This window comes from Hemiscyllium ocellatum, chromosome 3 (genome assembly GCF_020745735.1).
Source record: "Hemiscyllium ocellatum isolate sHemOce1 chromosome 3, sHemOce1.pat.X.cur, whole genome shotgun sequence".
NCBI lineage: Eukaryota > Metazoa > Chordata > Chondrichthyes > Orectolobiformes > Hemiscylliidae > Hemiscyllium > Hemiscyllium ocellatum.
This window is the reverse complement of record NC_083403.1, coordinates 67,851,966-67,874,825: the sequence shown is the minus strand read 5'-3', so window position 1 is coordinate 67,874,825 and position 22,860 is coordinate 67,851,966. Positions and strand designations below refer to the sequence as shown.

At 39.1% G+C, this 22,860-nt stretch overlaps 1 protein-coding gene across 1 annotated transcript in view; it reads right to left on the bottom strand.

The window, feature by feature from the left end:
- lama4 (laminin, alpha 4) overlaps window positions 1–22,860 on the bottom strand; it is a 184,879-nt gene that overhangs the window by 79,857 nt on the left and 82,162 nt on the right. The window contains exons 16-20 of the mRNA XM_060850742.1: window positions 15,876–16,017; window positions 10,639–10,735; window positions 5,993–6,109; window positions 3,781–3,963; window positions 1,238–1,377 (exon numbers count right to left, since the gene is read on the bottom strand). Of these exons, the coding sequence (XP_060706725.1) occupies window positions 1,238–1,377; window positions 3,781–3,963; window positions 5,993–6,109; window positions 10,639–10,735; window positions 15,876–16,017 (679 nt within the window). The remainder of the gene's footprint in view (window positions 1–1,237; window positions 1,378–3,780; window positions 3,964–5,992; window positions 6,110–10,638; window positions 10,736–15,875; window positions 16,018–22,860) is intronic.

The window sequence follows — 22,860 nt, the reverse complement described above, 5'->3', positions numbered from 1 at the left end:
AGATGACAAGCAACATGAGTTCGACTGGGACAACACTACTATTATAGGACAAGCCCTATTATAGGATTGGCATCCACAGATTCTACCAACAAACACATCGACCTGGACCCAATATCCCGGCCACTGCAGCGGACAGCTGGAACAGACAACCAGAAGCGGCAGAGACAAACCACTATAGATGCCGGAGGAAACAACACAGAAGCGCTTCACAGGAGGCTCCCAAGCACTGAGGATGTCACCTAGACAGGGGACGAAACGTCTGCAACACAAATTCTCAGCTCGGTGAACAGAACCACAACAACAAGCACCCAAGCTACAAATCTTCTCACAAACTTTATTCAGTTGGTTTTATTGAAATTTGAACTGCTCTGAATGCCATAACTGAAACTTAATGTGAACTTTTAGCACCAATTTTAATTCAATGTGCTCAGATAGGGTTAGGATTGGGATCCGAGGTGAGGATTGATGTACTCAGATATGTGGTGCCAGGGAGACATACTCCACGTGGAAAGTTTGTCATGAAGCCTGGATCATGTATACTTAATTCAGAATATGCTGTCACTTAACAACTCTATTAACAACGAGCTACAAATTGGAATATTAAATTATAAAAATGGCTACATCCATGAAATAAATCACTAGTGCTCTACTAAAGACTTTCCATTCATAAGGATTCCATAATGGTGGAAAATTTTATCTTATCTCAAAAGCCATTGACTGACGCTCCCTACTTGTAACACATGTTGCAATTTTTTCCTAGAGTGTATTTAGCAATACATTTTCTCAAAATAACTAAAAGAATAGGATTTGGAGGTGCCAGTGTTGGACTGGGGTGGACAAAGTTAAAAATCACAGAACACCAGGTTATAGTCCAACAGGTTTATTTGGAGGCAGTAGCTTTCGGAGCGCTGCTTCTTCATCAGTGGCTATCAACTAAAAGAATAGAGTTATTATTCTGAGATACTCACTTTATGTGCTTTAAATTAGCTTGAAATAAGGTGAACACTAATGAAAACAAAAACATACTGAAGAAACTCAGCAGGTCTGGTAGTATCTGCAGAAAGAGAAGAACCATACTAAACACTGAAACTGTTTCTCTTCCCACAGATGCTGAGTTTTTCCAACACTTTCTGTCTTCGTTTCAGATTTCCAACATTCACAGTATTTTGCTTTTGATTAAGACAAATATGGTGCTTGAATTATTCTACCATTAATATGAGGGAGTAGGTCTTCTCACCTTGCTGGCCACATTGCGTGTCTGTGCAATGAGTTCTCGAATTCGCAGAATACTGGCAGAAATATTGCTGGCTGGCTTTTTCTGTTCCACGATTCGAAGTTTGTCCAAGAGTTTTGGAACTATTTCTGTCAAATTTTTCACTGCAAGTACAACAGCAATGTAACATTGAAAAGCTGCACAAATTCAAAGGATTATCCCATGTAAAGTAGACGGCTGTACTTTTCTCATTTTACCATTACAGCCATGATTACCTGAATATTCCAGTTAAAAAAACTATTCATATAGCAAACATCAGAAAATAACTAGATATTAGACAAGCATAATAATTTTGGAAAGCTTAGTATGACAGTAAATGTAAGTAGATATAATAGCCAAAAAATGACTAACATATGAGGAATTCTGATGTGCAACATAAAAACATTTGCTCTTTTAGCAACCTAACCCAGTAATGGAAACCTTTGGGCTTATTTCAATTGACAACAAGACCTGTCAAATGGAGCTGTCAAAAACAGTTGTCAAAGCTTTTAAAATTCCTACATTTTAAAATCATTGAAAAAGATGTCTGGAGCTTTTAAAAAAAAATGCTTGCTACCTCATTGAACCTAAGCACAAGAGATTTCATTTCTTGATTACTGCTTTACAGCTGAATTCACTCCCATCCATTATCACAGTGCCATTCCTTCTATTTCACAGTTGATTGACAACTACAACTGGCTGGGGTTAGGGCCACGATGGGTTAGCATTATGGGACAAGGGGATTTTGCGAAATGGTGAGGGGTGAGTGTACATGGGAGGTACCATGTTTTTAAATTAAACCTCAAAAGCACCAGTACATTGAGCCAGTCTTTCATGTAGCCCACTGTTACACCTAAATATTCACAGATTAGGCCCCCATTCTTTGCAAATGGAAAAAAAAATGCAGAAAAATTTCACCTGCTTCAAGTCACAAAAACAGGTGACAGCCTTTCTAAGGTTTATTTCTCAGGGCAATGTCTTGACCACCAAAATCAACCTAACTGGTGTGAAATTTAATCAAAGCATAACAGTTAACTGTGGCACCTTTACCAATCAGAGTCCCTTGGCAACCAGTCAGCTCTCTCCTCTCATACAGGATACATATTGCTCTCCACCTTTTTTGCATTGTTATGAACTGTCCTGGTATGTTCAAAATGAAAAGCTTTGAAATAATGTCTTTTCTCAGTAACACCAAAATTTGTACTACCAATGTATAAACCTTCAATTTATAATTGGTGCATGAATTCAAAACTTACTTAATAACACACTTTCATTTTTATCTTAGGATTAAATTAATTCAACAGTAAATTGTCAATGTCTGCCAGAGAGGCAGTCGGTAGTGGCTTGATTATTATGCTGTTCCATGTATTACCGATAAAGAATTTCCTAACTTCCATGATATAATTCCAATATTTCTTTTACACTATTTTTATTTGTTAATATGATATGGTAAAGCCTGCATTGATGGTCCATATCTAATTGCCAGTGAAAAGGTCAGTGATGAGTCATCTACTGTCTACCTAAATACAAGGAAGACTGGAATAGAATAGAAAAGTGTTTACTGTCAATGCACTCAAATGAGTGCGGTGAAAAATTTATAATGTCACCTCTTGGCACCACCTTAGGAACAGGGTGCTTAGGTGCAGATATGGTGTTGTTACAGATTGAAATAATAAAAATAAAAATGCTAGAATAAGAATACAGTTTAAACGGTCCAGAGCAGGAACTGATTTGTTAGAACATTTCAGCAGGCAGTTAAGAGTCAGTCACATTTCTGTGGTTTTTCAGTCACTAAAAAACCAGATTGTATATAAACATTAGATTTCCTTCCTTGAAAGGGCATTAATAAACCAAATGGATTCAAATGACAATTCAGTGATTCAGTAATTGCTACTGCTTTTTTAAAATTCCAGATTTCTTTAAGTAGACTTGAATTCTCCACCTGCTGTGGTGTAATGCAAACTCATGTCTCCAGCCCAGCAATGGAACTATTACATTTCTGGTGGCTCAATGGTTAGCATTGCTGCCTCACAGCACCAGGGTCCCAGGTTTGACTCCAGGCTTGGGTGACTGTCTGTGTGGAATTTTTGCACATTCTCCCTGTGTCTGTGTGGGTTTCCTCCCACAGCCCAAAGATATGCAGGTCAAGTGAATTGGCCGTGCTAAGTTGCCCATAATGTTAGCTGCATTAGTTAGAGGGAAATGGATCTGGGTGGGTTACTCTTTGGAGGGTTGACGTGGACTTGATGGGCCGAAGGGCCTGTTTCCACACTGTAGGGAATCTAACTTAAAAATATACACTTGCAACCTCTCAGAACTTCGTTTGAAGACAGATTCTTTAAAGTCAATTTAGGACTGAAGAAATATTACAATTTGAATTCAAATTATTTGAAATTCTAATAGCAGACTCTTGTCTTTGCAGGTTGTAGGCTCTGAAGTCACATCATTTTACAAAGTTTTGAGTTTCTTTCTAAGTATGAAAGGATATGAAATAGGAGCTGTATGATAACCACTCAACCATCCTGTACCTGAGTCACCAGCTGAGCTCACTGTCTTCTTGAAAGCAGTCCCATCTTCAGCAGAAGCACTTATATTCTGAGGCCAGCCTTTCAAAAACTCATCCATATCATTTACAGCTTGCAGGACCATTTCAGCAGTGTCTTTTGCTTCTTCTGCAATTAGCTTTGATTGGTTGAACCGGTTCTTATTACCTAAAATATTTACATGTGTTAAAATTTGTACTAATATTTTCCATCATGATTTATAGTGATTTCTATCATTATTTTTTAGATTGATCCTCGGTAGGGGTGTCACTTTCTGTAGTCTGACCACTCTAATCTCAGAGACATAATCAGACAGAAACTGTGCAATCTACTCATCAATATCAATCATGAAAAGTTAGTTAATAGAATTCTGTTTCTTGACATATTTAAATTATATTTCAAAATTACTGATGCCTACTTAGTCCTGGAATAACCTTCCATAAGCCTAAGATCCTGTTTAGGTTTTATTTACACTTTGTTCATCATATATAAATGTAATCAAGTATTGTCATTGGAAGTTACATTCATAGATATTGAGTAAGAAAATGGTTAAAATTGGGAATTGGATAATAAAAACTAAGAAACAGAAGCAGGAATAGGCTATTAGGCTTTGAGCTTTCCCAATCATTTGATAAGATATTGGCTGATCTATTAATGATCAAACTCCATTTTTCTGCCTGCCTTCCTTAGCCCATACTCTCTTGTTGATCAAAAATATGTCCAATGTAGTCTCGAATATATGCAACGACTCAGCATCCACTGCTCTGTGGGAAAGAGATTTCCAAAGATTAACGACCCTCAGAAAACAAATTTCCTCATGATCTCAAACAGAATAGCTCTTACTTTTAGCCTTTATTTCTAGATTCCCAATGAGGAGAAACATCATTTCAGCATCTACCCATCAAACCTACACAGAATGTTTTGTATCTTTATAGATCACGCCTTATTTATTCTCAAGGTCAATGAGTATAGGTCAAACCTGTTCAGCTGTTCACAAGACAATCACTTCAGGAATCAACTCAGTGAACCTTCTTTGAACAATTTCTAATGCAAGGGTAGCCCTCCTTAACTAGGAAAACTTAAATCACATTCCCACAAAATGCCCTGTGAAAACTTCTCTACACATACTTCATTCTGCTTGCAATAAAGGCCCATTAACATTAGGGTCCATTACCTTTTTAACGTTGGAAGGTAATGGATAAGGCAGAGGGAATCAGGGCCTTCAGGGAGAATAGGACTAAAGTGAATAAACAAGTAGTTACCAAAGAAGCAAATGGACAGTCAGTTACAGAAGCAGAAGCAGAAACAGAAGAATGTGCATTGATATAAAACAGAAGATTAATGACAATACATGAATTGGTGAGTTGAGACAATAAAGGCATTAAAATAATGTTCTTAAATCATGTGAATTCATCCAGAAAAAATGTTTCATCCATCAAAAGGATTCTATAAAACAAGTAAAAATGTTGTGCCAAACACTAATTGACTTATATTGTCTTTGACCTATGATTTTACTTCATTCTTTAGGCACTGGTACAGTGTCAAAATACAATAATGGCATGAGGAAATAGATACTCGTAGGCTGATGGTGAGGCTATCTGAATGAGATGGCTTGTCCCAGTGAAGATGGATATCCGTTGATGTTAAAAGTAACCACTGCAAAACTTTACTAAAATCATACACATTTTGCAAGGGCTTTAGGATCCCAGAGCTATCTTATGCTGATGTAATGTGCTACTTCCCCCTCATGGCATAAATAATACAATGTGGAAAGAGTGAACTAGATTAAACTAGATCTGAAGAGAGAAGTTCATTTAGATAACAGCCTCTTAACAATGGAACGATAGTATCAGAGCCCAGTGTGTCTCAGATTACTCTGTATAATTGTATGTAGTGCAATAAATAGAATTCTACAGAAGCCTAAGTTTGAAGAAATTTATTGATTTTGTATTCTCCTCATCCAATTTGTCTTGAACCCAAATTTAGATATGGCACAAAAACTACAAAAGGATAACAATCTTTGCTGAGACACATCACATACCCAACAGTAACAGCACAGAAGATTCCAACCTGGCTTCAAAATCTGAGCTCAGCCACAGTAAATCTTCCCATCCCTAACTGTTTTGTAAGATTAAAGTTACAGGATGAATGAAAATTGTTGTACCTTAATGAAAATTATATTTGCAGAAGTACTTACTTGGCTCAATCAATGCTAACTGGTTTACAGCATTTTGTAAACGGTTTACTGTGTAATTTTTCTTGCCAATTACTGCATCCACATGGCGCCTGGTATCCTGAAAAGTGGTCTTATCATCTGTAGGAAGTTAACAAAACAGATTAAGTGACATCAAATTCACAATGAGCATTTAAAGTTAACACACAGGTGTATTAAAGTAGATCAATTGATAGCACACATTGACCTGAATAAACATGATTATGGAGACATGGCTACGGGGTAAAAAGAACTGAGCTCTGAATATTAGGTGGTATACGACAGTAAGATGAGTAGGAAGTTATGTTAAGGCAGAGGAGTGGCACTCTTAATCAACAATGTTATTGGTGCAAAAAAATAGAGACGACTTTATTTCAAGAGATCAGGATGTGGGATCAGTCTGGGTAGAGCTGAGAAAAAGTACAGGAAAGAAGTAACTATTGGGAGTGATGCACAGACTCCCAAACAATAATACAAGGGTAAACATGATGTAGGTAGGACAAATATTGGGTTATTGTGATAAAGGGACAGCAACTATTATGGGTGACTTCAATCTATGTATAAATTCAAAATGTCAGATTGATATTACAGTTCTTGATGAGGGATTCATAGAATGTTTTCAAGAAAGTTCTTACAGTAGCATACTCTAAAACAAACCAGAGAGCAGAGTATATACTCGGCTTGGTAATATGTAATGTCACTGGGTTAATTACTAACTTCAGAGTTTAAAAAAGAAGCACTTCTCTGTAACAATAACCATAACATGATTGTTTTACATCAAGTTTGAAGGATAGATGAGTGGTTACAAGACTACTATTTTAAACTTAAGTCAGGGCAACTGTGGACATGACAGCTGGGTTAGATGAAGTGAACAGGGAATGAACAATTTAAATGCCACTGTTGACTCACTAACTGAGAAACTCATTCAGACATTATAAATGTAATGTGATGGGTGGTATACCTTTTTTGGCTGATTAATTAAACCTTTGGAGAAGAATGCATAAGCCATGTATTCTCTTCCAGTACCTGACTGAGGTGCAGAGGGGGCAATCAATTTGAAATGGACCTCAGTACTGTTAAATTCTCTGTGCTCACTGAAGTTGAACACGTTATGACAGAAGCATCCTGATTCAAACCCCAGCTAAGGCAAGTGGACTAAGCATGATCACAAATCTATCTAAACAAAGAGCTATGTCAACCATCCAGGTTCAACAGACAGACCAAAGTTTAATTAATATTGATTACAGCCACAAGCAATTTGTTAGATTTTACTTGCGGAGATAATGATGGTTCAGACATGCATCTTGGCATATTCAAACTCAATGTTATTGAAGATCTTTTCTCAGTCTATTTTTGCATAGACTAAGTTCTAATATAGATTTTTGTTTGTCAAAATGCAAATGGACATATAGTTTTTGAACATATAGCTTTGAGACTTCATCCTATGCCCAAAATAATCAACAGAGGAAACATTAAACACAGATGCAGAAATAATGAAATTTAGGCTTTTACAGCTTCCACAAGATCTAGTTGCATAACTTGCTTCTGCCTATTCAAGCAAGAGCACCTATATCAGAAAAAGGCTTGAAATGGGGAAAGTCGAATCCTCTCTCAGAGAGTTCCCTTTTATTTCTAGGCTGGGGAGTATTATGGGCTGTTGTGCCAAATGAAGGCAGGTACCTTAGCAATAGGGGCTTCATCTTGTCCCTGAACAGCGTATATCAGAGTTAATGGAACTCATACTTGAAGTGAGTACCTAAAAGATGGAGTTGGACTCTTTTTTTAATTTACACATTGTAAGATAATATAATTACTGATTCCTTACAAGCCACAATTCTTAAATAATGTCAGAGCATATTCTGTATAAGTGAAATAGTCTGCTGAAAGATGCACTGATTTGGAGATGCCGGCGATGGACTGCGGTGTACAAAGTTACAAATCACACAACACCAGGTTATAGTCCAACAGGTTTAATTTGAAGCACTAGCGTTTGGAGCGCCGCTCCTTCATCAGGTGGTTGCACTAGGAGACTTTAACCCTCTACAACAGACATGAGTAACTTATGGATGGAGGATGTTAAAATTTCCAAACTGTGAAACTAGACACAAAGCTGTCTTTCACAGATTCACTTCCCGTTTTAATAGAAATGGGTTGAGTGGCAGCCAATTAACCTGCTCTTGACAGGTCATCCAGCCATTTAAATATGTTAATAAGGCAGTGTGACCAAAATAACTGCGCAGAAGCCAGTATCCCGTCATCAAGTCACCCATTAGTTACTTGTGCACAGTTCACTGGCTGTGGTCATCCAGCTCGGAGTCAGTCCCTGAACTGAGAAGATTCGAAATCCCCTGGTTATAGGGGAATATTTTCCTAAATGGCCTGTTCAGAGGTTATTACACAACTCTGGAGCAGGTAGGATTTGAACCTAGGCCTCCTGCTCAGAGATAGGGACATTACCACTGCACCATAGGAGTGCTTCCCCTGGTTATAAAGGTCAGCCAGGGTTTCCTGATTGATCCATGTTAACAACCCCAATTAATCATCTCATTGTCAGTTAGATCCACCTGGTTCTAGTCACTAAAATGACTAAAATTTTAGGAGCTATTTAGATTCAATATCTGCCAGCAGGGTTTCCCAAGACACAGAAGACATGGTGGTTTATCTCATACACTAAGCCAGAAGTGGAGAACCACTGCAGAATTCTGAGGTACAGTGGGATGTAGGTGTTTGAGTACATGAGTCACAAATGTTTAGTCCAGCTGTACAATGGTACTACACTGAGATACTTAATGGAATACTCTCCTTTATTAAAAAGGATGCTATGCTTACACAGGGCATTGGTGCAACCACATCTCAAATGCAGTAAGCAGTTTCAGGATCCTTAGTCAGGGAAGGTTATAAATATTTTGGTGGTGATTCAGAGGAGTTTAACTAGATTGACATTTGGAATGAATGGGTTGTTTTATCATGAGGAAGGGTTGGATAGGCTGAGCTTACTTTCATTAGAGTTTAAAAGAGGGTGAGTTGACTGAATAACAAATGGTCTTGACACATGAATGTGGAAATTACGTTTCCTTTTGCACATCAGTCCAGACGTGGAGTGAGGGGCACTGTTTTAACATTATAGGTTTTCTTTTCGGACAGGGACTCGGAGAATTTTCTGTCTCAAAAGGTTGTGTGATTTTGGATCACTTTGCCTCAAAAAATGGTGGAGGTAGAAGCATTGAGGATTTTTAAGATTAAGGCAAATCGGCTTTTGTTAGGCAACAGAATCAAGCATTATCCTGAACAGATTGGAATGTGGAATTCAAACATAACATGATCAGATCAAATCGCAGAGCAGGCACAAGGAGCTGAGTGGCCTACATGTACGGCTAATTCATGTGTTTCCATGTTTGTATGCTATTTGCGTATTGAGATACAGTCTGGGGTATCTCCGGGCTGTGACTGTGAGCACATAAACCATCCCTGCGACCACTTGCTCCCTATCTATAAGTAAGGTCTTCACTCCTTAAGGACTGTAACACTCCTCTATCTGTGCACAACAAATTCTCAAATAGCACAGTTCATTGTCGTGCCTGAGACCTCTCTCTTCAAATACTCATTTTAGATTGGTGTTTTCTTTTCTACTGATCTCAGAGTAATTTGTTCTTTTACATCATCATGACTTAACACAAACTTCATTACAATGAGCAACTGAAAACACTTTCAATAACTTCCACTGACAACCAAACTGCTCTTCAACCTGTGTCCCAGTCAGGGAATATAAAGAAACAGTTCATGTCTTATCATTAAATTCAGCTGAACCTTCACATAACCACATTTACAGGCTACAACAAGCCTTGATTTCCCATCTCAAAGTGAATATTAGGGCCCTGTCCTGTGCTCTGTCTGACACTACTTGCACGACAGTTAAGCTACCTACTTAATAATGAAAGACAGCTTCTCAATGTGCTTCAGATTTACATTCCTTCAACAGTGCAGCTATCTTCAGATTCAAAGTGATCTGAGATAAGGGAGTTTCCTTTGGTATCTTTGAGTTTATAAACTAAAAAGTTTCAATGTAATTAGGGCCAAAGCAACTGACGTAACAATGAACTTCTGAATTTATAATTTAACCTATTTCATGTGTTATTAATCTCTAACATTCTTACCAGCTCTTGCCAAACATGAACAATTTAACCAATGTTTGTTTATAATAATATTTTTTGAGATAACTAATTATTCTAGCCAGTTAGGCATATACCATTTGGAGATCATTATAACTGTGACAGTTAGTCAACTGGTGAAAAAAAATACAAAGTTAAATGTAAGCCTTGAGTTTAACATTGTGAACTGGATGGGAAATCTTTGCAGAAGAGAATGAGAAGTCTTGGGTTTAATTTAAAAAGTGATAAACTATTCCCAACCTGAAATGTTGTTGGGATATCAGGGTTTGAAGGAGCTGAAAGCACTCAGGTTTTCCATGAATGGTCATAGCATGAAATGGATAGTGGGCATCCATGAGAAAGGCAGGGAGAAGTTGCTAGCAACAGATACTGGGCACAAAACAAAAAAACTGTGCCAGGGCCAGTACAAGGATTCCTTATGAGGTATAAAAGATCATTCTCACTCTGATCGAGTATACTTACTGTCATACATGGTTGCATCTAGTTCCCTCACTTTCTTCAACAGCGCCTCACTGCTGTTTCTGAGCCAGGTACTCTGTGTTTGAATTCCTTCCACAGCCTGCAAATAATAACATGGTTAGAACGCTCAGTAGCATTCCCTATTCAAATAAGGAAGATCGTGATTAATCGGTTTCAACTCTCATATAAAGTTCACACCATAAAGTATTTCCTGTCTTATTAGATACCAAATGACTGCTTTTTCCTTCTTGTAATATTGCTCCAGCAAATTGGACCTTCTGCATACCTCTCCAAAACCACTGGAATTCTGACCCACGTGCTTGGGTTGGATTTTATTACCTAGCCACATTAGGCTTTTGGCAGACTTCCAACAGGGAGAAATCCAGTGGTGCTGAGGATATCTGGCAATGCAATCATTGGAACACACGATAATGGAATGGTAAGAATTGGTTGCAGGAAAGCCCAAAGTTGACAGGAACAGCTTGCAGGCCTCAGCAGAGACTGAAGGCAGCCAGGCCTTGGTTTAAAATTGCAATCAAAGATTGGTAGGTTCAAAACTGCTCTGAGATTTCCAGTAAGATCTGATAAAATCGCTGAAGAAAGTTTGAAAGGTCTAATGCTGCTATGAGTGGAGGGTGATAACTCTTTTATTATGCTATACTTTTCATAAAATAGCATGTTCATCTGAACTGCCAAAATATCAGGGACATTTAGAGAAACTTTGGCCAGATCTTTCAACAGGACCATGGTTGTTGCTGAAGTGCAGTCTGGAGTTGGAAAAGTCCCGATGCAGTTAACTTTGCAGGAACTGCCCTGGAATTTGAAAATTCTGATGGTCCATTTCCCTGGCAACTCACTAAAAAAGTTCACACTTCTCACAGTTAGAGTTGGAGCATTTGGAAGGTTCTGGCTTAACAAGCTTTGTAATTCACGAAGGGGAAAATGAATTAAACCCTACTCTAAATCCTTGTTAATTTTCAAATGAACCTCCTCCCCAACCAACATACCACACACCCCACACCCCGATTATGCTTCTTAATACACAGATGCCTGACTCACTGCTGCAAACACCTTACATATCCCCCGCAACATTCTCTTCTCGATGGCTTCGCAGGTACATTACATTCCCTGATTTGACCTCTCAGGAACATACAATACACACAGACCTGAACCAGAACTGCCTTAATAGTTCCCTACACTCACCTGTCCAGACCCAACCCACTTCAATCTAACCTCAAACTCGTCGACTTACATGACGTCCAGGTATCATCCTAAGGACCATCCAGCAGCCACACTATCCCTCACGTGTTTGGCACACTCTTCTCTACCCATCTGCTGCATGTACTCTCCCTATCTGCCACCTTAACCCTTCACTCTCCTTACATATTTACTTTCTCATGGTAGCTTTCAAAGTGACTTTAGGATCTTCAAACCATGAAATATGGCAGCTACCATCAGGAGGTGAGGAGCATCCTTTCAACACAATCTACTCTGTTGCTACCTAAATTGCTAGACTGCATGGCATGGCTTTGACTGAGAAGGCTCCTGTCCTGGAATGTAAGTGAGCTAAATATTTGACTAATCTGTGTCAGAAATTAAGATTCCTGCTCAGATTGGAAGATTCAGGCATTTAAGTCAACTCTCTTAATTTCACCAGTTAAAGAATTACCTTACCAAGTATCACAGAATCATACAGTTATACAGCATGGAAACAGACCATTCAGTCCAACTCATCCACATATACCAGATATCCTGATAAACTGATCAATCCCACTTACATGCATTTGGACCATATCCCTCCAAACACTTCCTATTCATATACCAATCCAGAAGTTTTTAAATGTTGTAATTGTACCAGCCTCCATCACCTCCTCTAGCAGCTTGTTCCAGATATGCACCACTCTCTGTGTTAAAAAGTTATCCCTCAGTTCCTTTTTAAATCTTTCCCCTCTCATCTTAAAACTACACCCTCTAGTTTTAGAATCCCCTATCCTGGGAAAAAGACCTTGGCTTTCACTCTAGCCGTGTCCCTCATGATTTTATAAACCTCTATAAGATTATCCCTCAGCCTCGAATACCCCAGGAAAAAAGCCCCAGCTTCTTCAACCTCTCCCTACAGCTCAAACTCTCCAGTCCCAGCAACATCTTTGTGAATCCTTTCTAAGCTCTTTCAAGTTTAACACCATCTTTCCTATAGCAAAAGCCCGATGACTGGATGGCTAATTTGTAATGCAGAGTGTTGTCAACAGTGCGGATTCAATTTCCACACCCTTCTTCTCAACCTCTCCCCTCTCCTGAAAAGCAGGGACCCTGACATTAAACCACCACCAGTGTCTAAATTAGAGTGGTGCTGGAAAAGCACAGCAGGTCAGGCAGCATCCGAGGAGCAGGAAAATCGACATTCTTGATGAAGGGCTTTTGCCTGAAACGTCGGTTTTCCTGCTCCTCAGATGCTGCCTGATACCTGCTGTGCTTTTCCAGCACCACTCTAATCTAGACTCTGATTTCCAGCATCTGCAGTCCTCACTTTTGCCTATTAAACCACTACCAGTCAACTCTCTCTAATCAGAAAGTAGCCTACAGTCCAGTAGGACTGTGGTGACTTTATCCTTAACTACAAAAGCTCAGTGTCCATGACAACTGTGTTGGGCCAAACCTGTTCAATTTATGATACAGGAATGCTTGATAGGCCAGAGTGATGTTACCATCTGAGACAGACACTGATCTATATTTACTACAAGCAAAGGAGAATCAGAATCTGCAGTCAAACCTATGGCTGGTTTATGCCTATCCTAAAAACACCATCACTTTCGCCTTCTGAACTATGCAGTATGATTCTCCAGGCGCTATATTCTCAAGCTTGATATTGAGATCATTACCAATGAATAGCTGAGTTTGTGCTTAGCAGTCACTGTGATAGTAAAACTGTGAAATGTATTACAAAGTGTTGGTTTGCTCAGTGACAACAGCCATATTTCCATTTTTAGGAAAGTAGCCCGCAGCACTTAATGATTGTCAGTCCACTAAATGATTACTTTTCACGCTTCCAGGAAGAAAATTTACTCCAAAGTAGTAATATGCTGTCTCAAGTTAGCAGCTTCAAAGATTATTTTCATTGATCAATACTCTCTGTAATATTATTGTAGTTCATACCTATATGACATAAATAATAATATTTCAATACATGTCTCCAGCTTCATCATTCCAACTCTATTGATGCTTTTTCTAATTTGTGACTTCAGAAGTGGTGTCTTTGGAAGGTGGCAGCTTCCTGAAATATTTTATATCTTCACTGCATACGTTATTTACTGTTTATTATATGAACCATGTTTTACAAGCAAAAAAAGTATAACTATTGAAAGTCTATGATAATGTCGAACAGTTACTCAATTCTAGAAACATACTGAATAACTCAAGCTTACAGATGCATATTCATTGTGTTTAACCTCTGCTGGGAATAGAATAGTGGCTATCATATGGAAGTGTCAGTATTGGACTAGGGTGGACAAAGTCAAAGTCGCACAACACCAGGTTATAGTCCAACAGGTTCATTTGAAATCACAAGCTTTCGGACCGCTGCTCCTTCGTGGGTGATGGGAATAGTGGCTATGCAGTCAAGTTCCTGAAGTCATTTCACAATTACAAGTAATTTAATATTCCAAGAGTCGCCATTCACAAATCCTATGCCTTGAGGTGTTTGAATCTAAGTAGCTAGTGCTGCAGCTTAGTATTTTGTATCAGGAAAAGATGGAACTTACTTGCTTGGCTGCCTATGCTGGCTTGTTTTAGCATGTCACTTCAATCTGCTAGTGCTTTCTGATTTCACTAATGTATTTTCATGCATCCAGTGCTTCTGGTAAACCGAATGTGGATGATGATTACTCTTCTTTCCCACAGTTTATCTTTTTAGTCCCTCACTGTGCAGGCGTTTTATCAGCTGTCCTTTAAATATCTTTTATCTGTTTCCCTGGTTGCAATAATAGCTGACCTTAGCTTCCATTGCTATTCAGGCTTTGCATTATTAATGTGACTTCCCACTAGAAAGCACATTGTGTGGTAATAAAGTGTACAGTTTAAAGTACTGATTCATATTAATGAAAGTAGTTGTGAGACAGTACTCTGCAGGGCCTTTGAAAGCTAACAGAGATGATCAGTCAAAATTTGATAGCAGACTAATCATCTAAAATATTGATGTTAATCAAACTATTTTGTAATTGTAAAGTTCATTCCATTCCGAATTAATATGTCAGTTCCAATTGACTCAACATTGCTCCACTGTCAAGCACCTTTTGGATTAGCCAAGGCATTCTTACCTGGTCTGTGATTCTAGACCCACGGAAATGTGGTTGACTCTTAAATGCACTCCGAAATGACCTAATGAGCCACTCAGTTCAAGGGCAGTTAAGGAGGGGTAAGAAGTACTGGCCTTGCCAGTAACATGCACATCCCATGCAAACATTTTTTTAAAAATCTGATGCCATGCAACTGAATTAGGCCGCGATTCAACTGCTGTTTATTTTGCAGTTTAATTTTTCTTCTGCTAAACACAGATACAAAATTATCCAAATGTCCTAACAGTGCTAAAATGAAAGAAAAATTCCAAGGCAAATGCAATGCTGATTTAAAATATTAGCCAATCGGCATACAAAGTAATAAGCACTTTAAATGTTTGCAGTAGGTTCAGCAATTACTCCTACAATGGGGCACATCAATGAATAAGTGAATACATTTTAAAAAAAACCTTGGAAATTTCATTCAGAGACAACATAAATGGTTAGTGTGAAATTAAAAAATTCCACTGACTAAGAAGTAACTGGAATCATGCTGACATACATGACATGTTAGGCAGCATCTCAGGAATAGAGAATTCGACGTTTCGAGCATAAGCCCTTCATCAGGAGATGAAGGGCTTATGCTCGAAACGTCGAATTCTCTATTCCTGAGATGCTGCCTAACCTGCTGTGCTTTGACCAGCAACACATTTGCAGCTGTGATCTCCAGCATCTGCAGACCTCATTTTTTACTCGACATACATGACATGCAATATGTAATACATTTTCAACCACAAAAGGTGAATTCCATTCTTTACTATACTATCAACAGAAAAAAATTACCCTTATTTAATAAAAAAAATGCAATTAGACTAAATATAATTGTACCCATTAAATGTTAATGGTGTTCTTGAAGTGTCTGAAACTTGTTTCACAGTAGATTCAATAAACTAAAATTGAAACACTTACATCCTCAGCTCTCTGTGCAGCATTGAGTAAAGTGGTTGCATTCTCCTCAGCCTCTGCTACATATTGAACAATATTGTCGTAGACATTTGAAGCATTTATAGCCTTCTGGACAATTCCATTTGCATCAATACTCTTCAAAATACTGTGAAAAGAAAAAAGTCATTTCTTACTAACATGATATCACAAGACCTGGCTTTAATTATCATTCATTGTGTGGAAGCAATGCAGGGGTGAAGATTTCATTTGATTTGATTTACTGTAGTCACATGTACCTACGTACAGTCAAAAGCTTTGTTTTGCGAGCAGTACAGGCTGGCCATAGCAAACAAGGATGTACAGATTAAAGGGTGCTTAGACAATGCAAGGCATACAAGATTATGTCTGCACAGAAGGTGCACAAAACAAGATCAACATTATTTGAAGTTAGAGAGGTCCATTCAGCAGGGAAAAGCTGTTCTTGAATCTATTGGTGGGTCTGTTCAAGCTTCTGTATCTTCTGTCTGATGGAAGACATTGGAAGAGAGCATTACTGGGGTGGGAGGGGTCTTTGATGATGTTGGCTGCCTTTCTGCAGCAACACAAAGTGTGAGTGGAATCCATGGATGGGAGGTTGGCTTTCATAATGGACTGTGCACATATGCTTCTGTAGTTTCTTATGGTATGGGCACAGCAGTTGCCATAACAAACTGTTATGCACCCGGATAGAATGCTTATGGTGCATCCATGTTGAGGGTCCTCATGGACATGCTAAATTTCCTAAACTGCCTGAGGAAGTTGTTGTGCTTTCTTGACCATCACATCTAAATGGGAGGTCCAGGACAGATTGTTGGTTGCTGACATTGAGAGAGAGAGGTTGTTGTAATTGCATCACAACACCAAGCATTCTATCTCATCGTTGTTTGATATCCATCCAACCACGATGGTGGTTGTCAGCAAACTTGTACAAGGCACTCATACTGAAATTGGCTGCACAACTGTGGTGTACAGGGTGTTGATAGAATAGGGCAAGAGGTCATCATATCTCAAACGTTTTGCTTGCATGAATTCAGATAGAGATTAATTAGTCTGTTCCAGAGAAGTCAGGACCTAAATGAAATGGCAGGATCGCGTCTTAATAAAGCAGTGACAAATGCGCCAATTTGACCCCAGGCTGATTCAGGCTAGCACAGTCAACTACGGTCTGCATGATTTGGGCTTCAAGAACTCTGGTCAAGCTTGTTTTTACATTTTTAAAGTTACCTTGAGGGCCAAGAGGAGAATGTGCAGAATTACAAACTCTGAAATCTAGCGTCAAACATTTACAGCTCCAAGTCCAGTGATATTAATATCACCTTCCTGCTTCATTTTCATGATTTTCATCATCACTTCCATAATGATTTGGTACAAGAATACATGAAGACATATGACTAAGTGCTGTCATATAAATAAGTTTAACACTTAAAGATTGCAATTGCTTGGTTTTCAATGTCAAATTTCATTCCAGCTGTGTTAGCCCTGAACCCAACAGCATCTTCAGACCCTGGTCTCCATATGTTCAAGACACAGTATTGTAGATGGCTTGTTCCATTTCACTTCTGTACCGTGGGTGTGGGTGCTGTCAGTATCTGTTCAATCCAAACAAGGAGGGGTTGATTCTTATTTGGGTAGTCTGGCTAAAATTGATATTGGCATTTTTACATTAAGTGGAAAAACCTCAAGGGTTGCAGCTTATGGTGCACATCCATATCATATTCAGTATCGCGGTAGCTACCTTGTGTTGAGAATGCTCTTGATAGAGTCACATTTGGCCATAGGCAGATCCAACTAGTGACAATGCACTGATCTTACTTGTCTTGAGGACGGCTCACAGCATGGTTTGTCCTTAAAGTTTTAGTTATGCAAAACTCGAGGTAGCATCAGTAATCAAGTAGCTTCTGCCCTTTCTCATTTATCTTTTCCAAGCTGTAATGTCTGAAGCTAGAGCCATGCCTCATAGTCTCTTGGAGCAAACTCCACCAGTAAAACATCTTCTGACTTAAGAATTCTTCTGGTGATAATGTCAAGCTCCTCTAAGCACCAGTGTGATTTCCCTCAGGTGCAGCACAATACTTAAGAGCTCATATGCACTTGTGAGGTTAACTAGATTTTTTGAATTGAGAGGCAGAGACACATAATTTGAGAAGTTTTCTTAGTCATTGAGAGTCATGAGTCATTTACAGCAAACATACAAACCTCTACATTCATTCCATCAGCACCTTTTCCTATCAGAGAAATATGTAATGATTTTTTCTTTCAGTGATCCAATCTCAGCAAGTCTGGTTGTTTATACTGAAGCTATGTCAATGTTCAGACAATCAAGTTTCATGTCACACACTGCTGCCTGGCATGTGCTATCAACCAGCAAAAAGTCATCCATCAATCTGGTGCACATGGTTGTGATGTTGTTTATTTGAGATTGGGGTGAGATTGCTCTAAATGCAGTAAGTGGTCTTCAAAGTAAAGTCCAACTGATTGTAGGTGCTTTGCCAATGAGTACAGATTACAGCCTTGCCAGCATATTCAAATGCCTTTTGTCACAGTGGTTATGATCCTAGCTGATGGTGATATTGGACAAGTCGGATCCCAAAATAAAACCTGGGCTTGATGGATCATAAGTTTTAATTTTGCAGTTAGGTTATATAGTGATTAGTTACAAGGGGCCATCAGTACTCTTTTAACAGAAGAACACAAGTTTATTATGAACAAGGACAAAAAGCAGATTATATGAATGTATATATAAATAATTTGAAAAGATCATAATTCATTAAGCAGAAAATTCAACTGTTTTCCAGAAAAAATATTTTCAGACTCTCAAACGCAGAGAAATATTATCATCTTAACTCTGATTTCTTACTTAACTGACTCTATCCAATTTTTCTTCTTGGACTGCTAAAACAGTTAAGACTTTTTTCCCAGTCTGAAGGCATAGATTCCTTTTCAAGGTCTGACAGCCAAAAGACTTTGATATTCTCTCTCAACCCAGAGATTCTAAACCTAACAAACCATCCTATTTCTAGGAAGAAACTGTTCTCTTGAATTGCAAACCTGATTCTTCTGTTAGGCGAAAGTTAAAACCTGACTCTTCTGGACTAAACTTTTGTTTATTCACTCATCAGACTTGGCGTCGTGGACAAAGCCCGCATTTATTGCCCATCTGTAGTAGCCCTTGAAAATGTGTTGGTGAACTGCCTTCTTGAATCATTGCATGTCCCCATATCACCTGTTTTTCTGTGGGTCATAATCTCACAATGTCGACACTCAAATAAAAGCAAAATACTGTGGATGTTGAAATTCTGAAATACAAACGAAACTGGAGAAACTCAGCAGCATCTGTGCAGAGAGAAACCAAATTAATGTATCGAGTCTGGTATGACTCTTCTTCTTACTGGACTTGAAACTTTAACTCTGTTTCTTTCTCCATAAGTGCTGCAAGATTTGCTGAGTTTCTCTAGCACTTGCTGTTTTTGCTTCACAATATTATCAATTGATCAATTAAAACCATAGGTGTTGAATAGCCATTTACTGAATCACATGTTTTCCTGAAAATTATGAATTTAGGTTACTTTTCCAAATGCTTTTCTGACTTATTTAAAATAAGTTATCATCATAGAGCTTAAACCAAAACCTAACTGCTCCTATTTTTAAAAACCAAATTCCCAAATTATAATATGCATTATGCACTTCTTTCAAATGGTGAATAACATCGTGTATTATAGGATCAGAAAGGCAACAGATCCTACAGCAAAGAAAGCAGCTCTATTGAGAACAAAGTGGGGGGTGGGGGGTGCATCAGGGGAGGACTATAATTAACTATTGAGAGATATTTGTGCCTTACCACCCTGAGTTAAACGCTATGGAGAACAAAATCACTCAGGAGAGTTTAGACACCAGAGAAGGTCTGCCCGTTAAGGAAGACCTGGATATTGAGTACACAATAGAATAGCTAAACATAGCTGTTGACTTGCTTCACAAAGACAAAGTTCCAAGTTCTGATGCTACACCACGTGAATGCAAGAACAGGAAAGCAAAACTCCTTCAGCATCTGTACAGACTCTATGTCTCTGCTACAGGGAATGAGCAATGTCTCAGGATATGGGTGAAGACCCTGTACAAAAAAAACAAGGGTGACTACAATGAGTGCAACAGCTATCAAGGAATCTCCCAGCTGAATGTTGTGGGGAAATTATTTGCCAGTATTGCCCTTGTCAGACTGCAGATCTTCTTTAAATGCATCTATCCTGCCCCCATTTTAAAAATCCACATTCCCAAAATTATAATATTCATTATACACCTTTATCATATGGTGAATAACATTGTATATTATGGGGTCAGAAAGGCTATAGATCTAATCGCAAATAAAGCAGCTCCATTGAGAACAAAGGCAGGGGAGAAGTTATGTGGCGGTATTAGCTTTTTTAAGATGGCAGCAGCAGAGGGGGTGTGAGCCTGGGGCTCGTCCGGTCTTGTTGACATTCTGTCTGTTTTTCATCTTTTTACTTTTGCTGTATATTTCTTAGTTTTTCTTGATTTTCTTTTCTGTGACATCTGGAGAGTGACGGAAGGAGGAGGCCTTCAGTGGCAGCAATGCCAGGACGAGTCGCAATCGGCTCCTGCCTGGCCTGGGGTCTCCTGGCAAGTCAAGACAGGTCCAAGGCTGACTCACCTAGCCAAGACCTTTGGGCTAAGCTAAGGATCCAGGTCTGCAGTGAAGCTCTGGCACCTGAAGGAGGAAAAGGGTGGTGTTGGCCCAGCGTGGCAATCTCCTAGTGTGCCAGTCTTGTCCTAGCACGACGGTCTCATCCCGATGTGGAGGTCTTCTTCATTTTTGGTGTCCAGGTATTCCAGTGACCTGAGAGATAGTCTCGTCCAGGTGTGGTGGTCTGGGAACAGCATGGCGGTCTTCTTCAGCAGAGGCTTCCAGTCTAGTATTCCAGCAGCCTGGCATGGCAGTCTCATCCCGACTGCATCGTCAGGGTATTCCATTGTTCTTTAACTGGCTTTCCCCAGCCCAGGAGCCATTAACAGAACTGTGATGAACTTTATCTTAATTTTACTTTATTTTCTTATCATGTCTGATTTCTATCACTGATGTAGGATGCGGTGGTGGGATGACTTATAAAAGTTTTCACTGTATTTTTCATGTAAAACTGCACATAAAAATTCCTATTCAATTCCATTCTATCACAAGTTCCAATGTTTTTCAGAACAGGAAGATCCACAATTGATATGATTTCCTCAGCCCCACAGAAATGCTGTGAACAAAAGAAACTATTGCTCATTGCTTTCATCCACCTCACCAAAATATTCAACAACATGAGCAGAAGCAACTGGAATAATCTGGCTTTCCCACTGATGCTACTCATTATGATCTTTTCTTTCCAGAACACATTTTGTTCAGCAGCTCTGAGATCCATAGCGGGGCCATACATGGTTGAGATGCACTGATCTTATTTGCCATATTTTTCTCTTTGCTGTTGCATGCCTTCAGGTAATCTACAAAAGGTGCTTATCTACAAAAAGCTGTTCAGTCTTACCCATCCAAGATCCAAGATAAAAGAGGACCTTGGATGGGCAAGGGTTGCTGTGAAAATAACACATTAACATTCCATACTGAGGGACAGCTGCCGTAGTAAATGGACTCTCTATCACCTTTCTATATAGTTTGGTTTAATCGTAAGCAGCAGAGTGTCAAGTGTCAGAGTCTTAAGACATTGCAGTACCATAGTCTATCAGCATTAACAATGTGATACTGGAGGTCATTGAGAGCATCACACATCTACACTAAGCAATCACCAGAAGAAATCAACAGAACCATCACAAAAACTGCAGCTATTATTTCCAAGTTGAGTAAGAGTGTGAAATAACAGTAAACAAACTGGGAACACTAAATAGTGAGTGAAGGCTCAGTACACTCACCTATAACAAAGCCAATTGTGAAACAGACTTAGCAGGAGAAAAAAAGTTTCCATCTTATGTGCCTCAACCAACTTAAAGGCCTGTCAGCACACATTCATCACTATAAAGCCAACAACGCACAATATTCACAAGATGAATAGCAGGTAGGTAACTACAATCTTTTTGTATGGTGAACTAGCCACTGGATCATGACCTGATAGGCTTTAATATCTTCACTACATGGACACCTGCTATTGAGAAGTGAAGGTGAGGGAAAACAACACAACACCATAGAGTCATAGAGATCTACAGCATGGAAACAGACCCTTCAGTCTAACCCATCCATGCCGACCAGATATCCCAAACCAATTTAGTCCCACCTGACAGCACCGAGCCCATATCCCTCCAAACCCCTCCTATTCATATATCCAACCAAATTCCTCTTAAATGTTGCAATTGTACTAGCCTCCACCACATCCTCTGGCAGCTCATTCCATATACTTACCACCCTGTTGCCCCTTAGGTCTCTTTTATATCTTTCCCCTCACACCCTAAACCTATGCCCTCTAGTTATGGACTCTGCAACCTTAGGGAAAAGACTTTGTCTATTTATCCTATCCATGTCCCTCATAATTTTGTAAACCTCTATAAGGTCACCCCACAGCCTCCGACGCTCCAGGGAAAACAGCCTCAGCCTGTTCAGCCTCTCCCTGTAGTTCAGATCCTCTAGCCTTGGCAACATCCTTGTAAATCTTTTCTGAACCCTTTCAAGTTTCACAACATCTTTCTGATAGGAAGGAGACAAGAATTCCACGCAATATTCCAACAGTGGCCTAACCAATGTCCTGTACAGCCATAACATGACCTCCCAACTCCTGTACTCAATACTCTGACCAATAAAGTAAATCATACCAAATGCCTTCGTCACTATCCTACCTACATGAAACTCCACTTTCAAGGAGCTATGAACCTGCACTCCAAGGTCTCTTTGTTCAGCAACACTCCCTAGGACCTTACTATTAAGTGTATAAGTACTGCTAAGATTTGCTTTCCCAAAATGCAGCACCTCGCA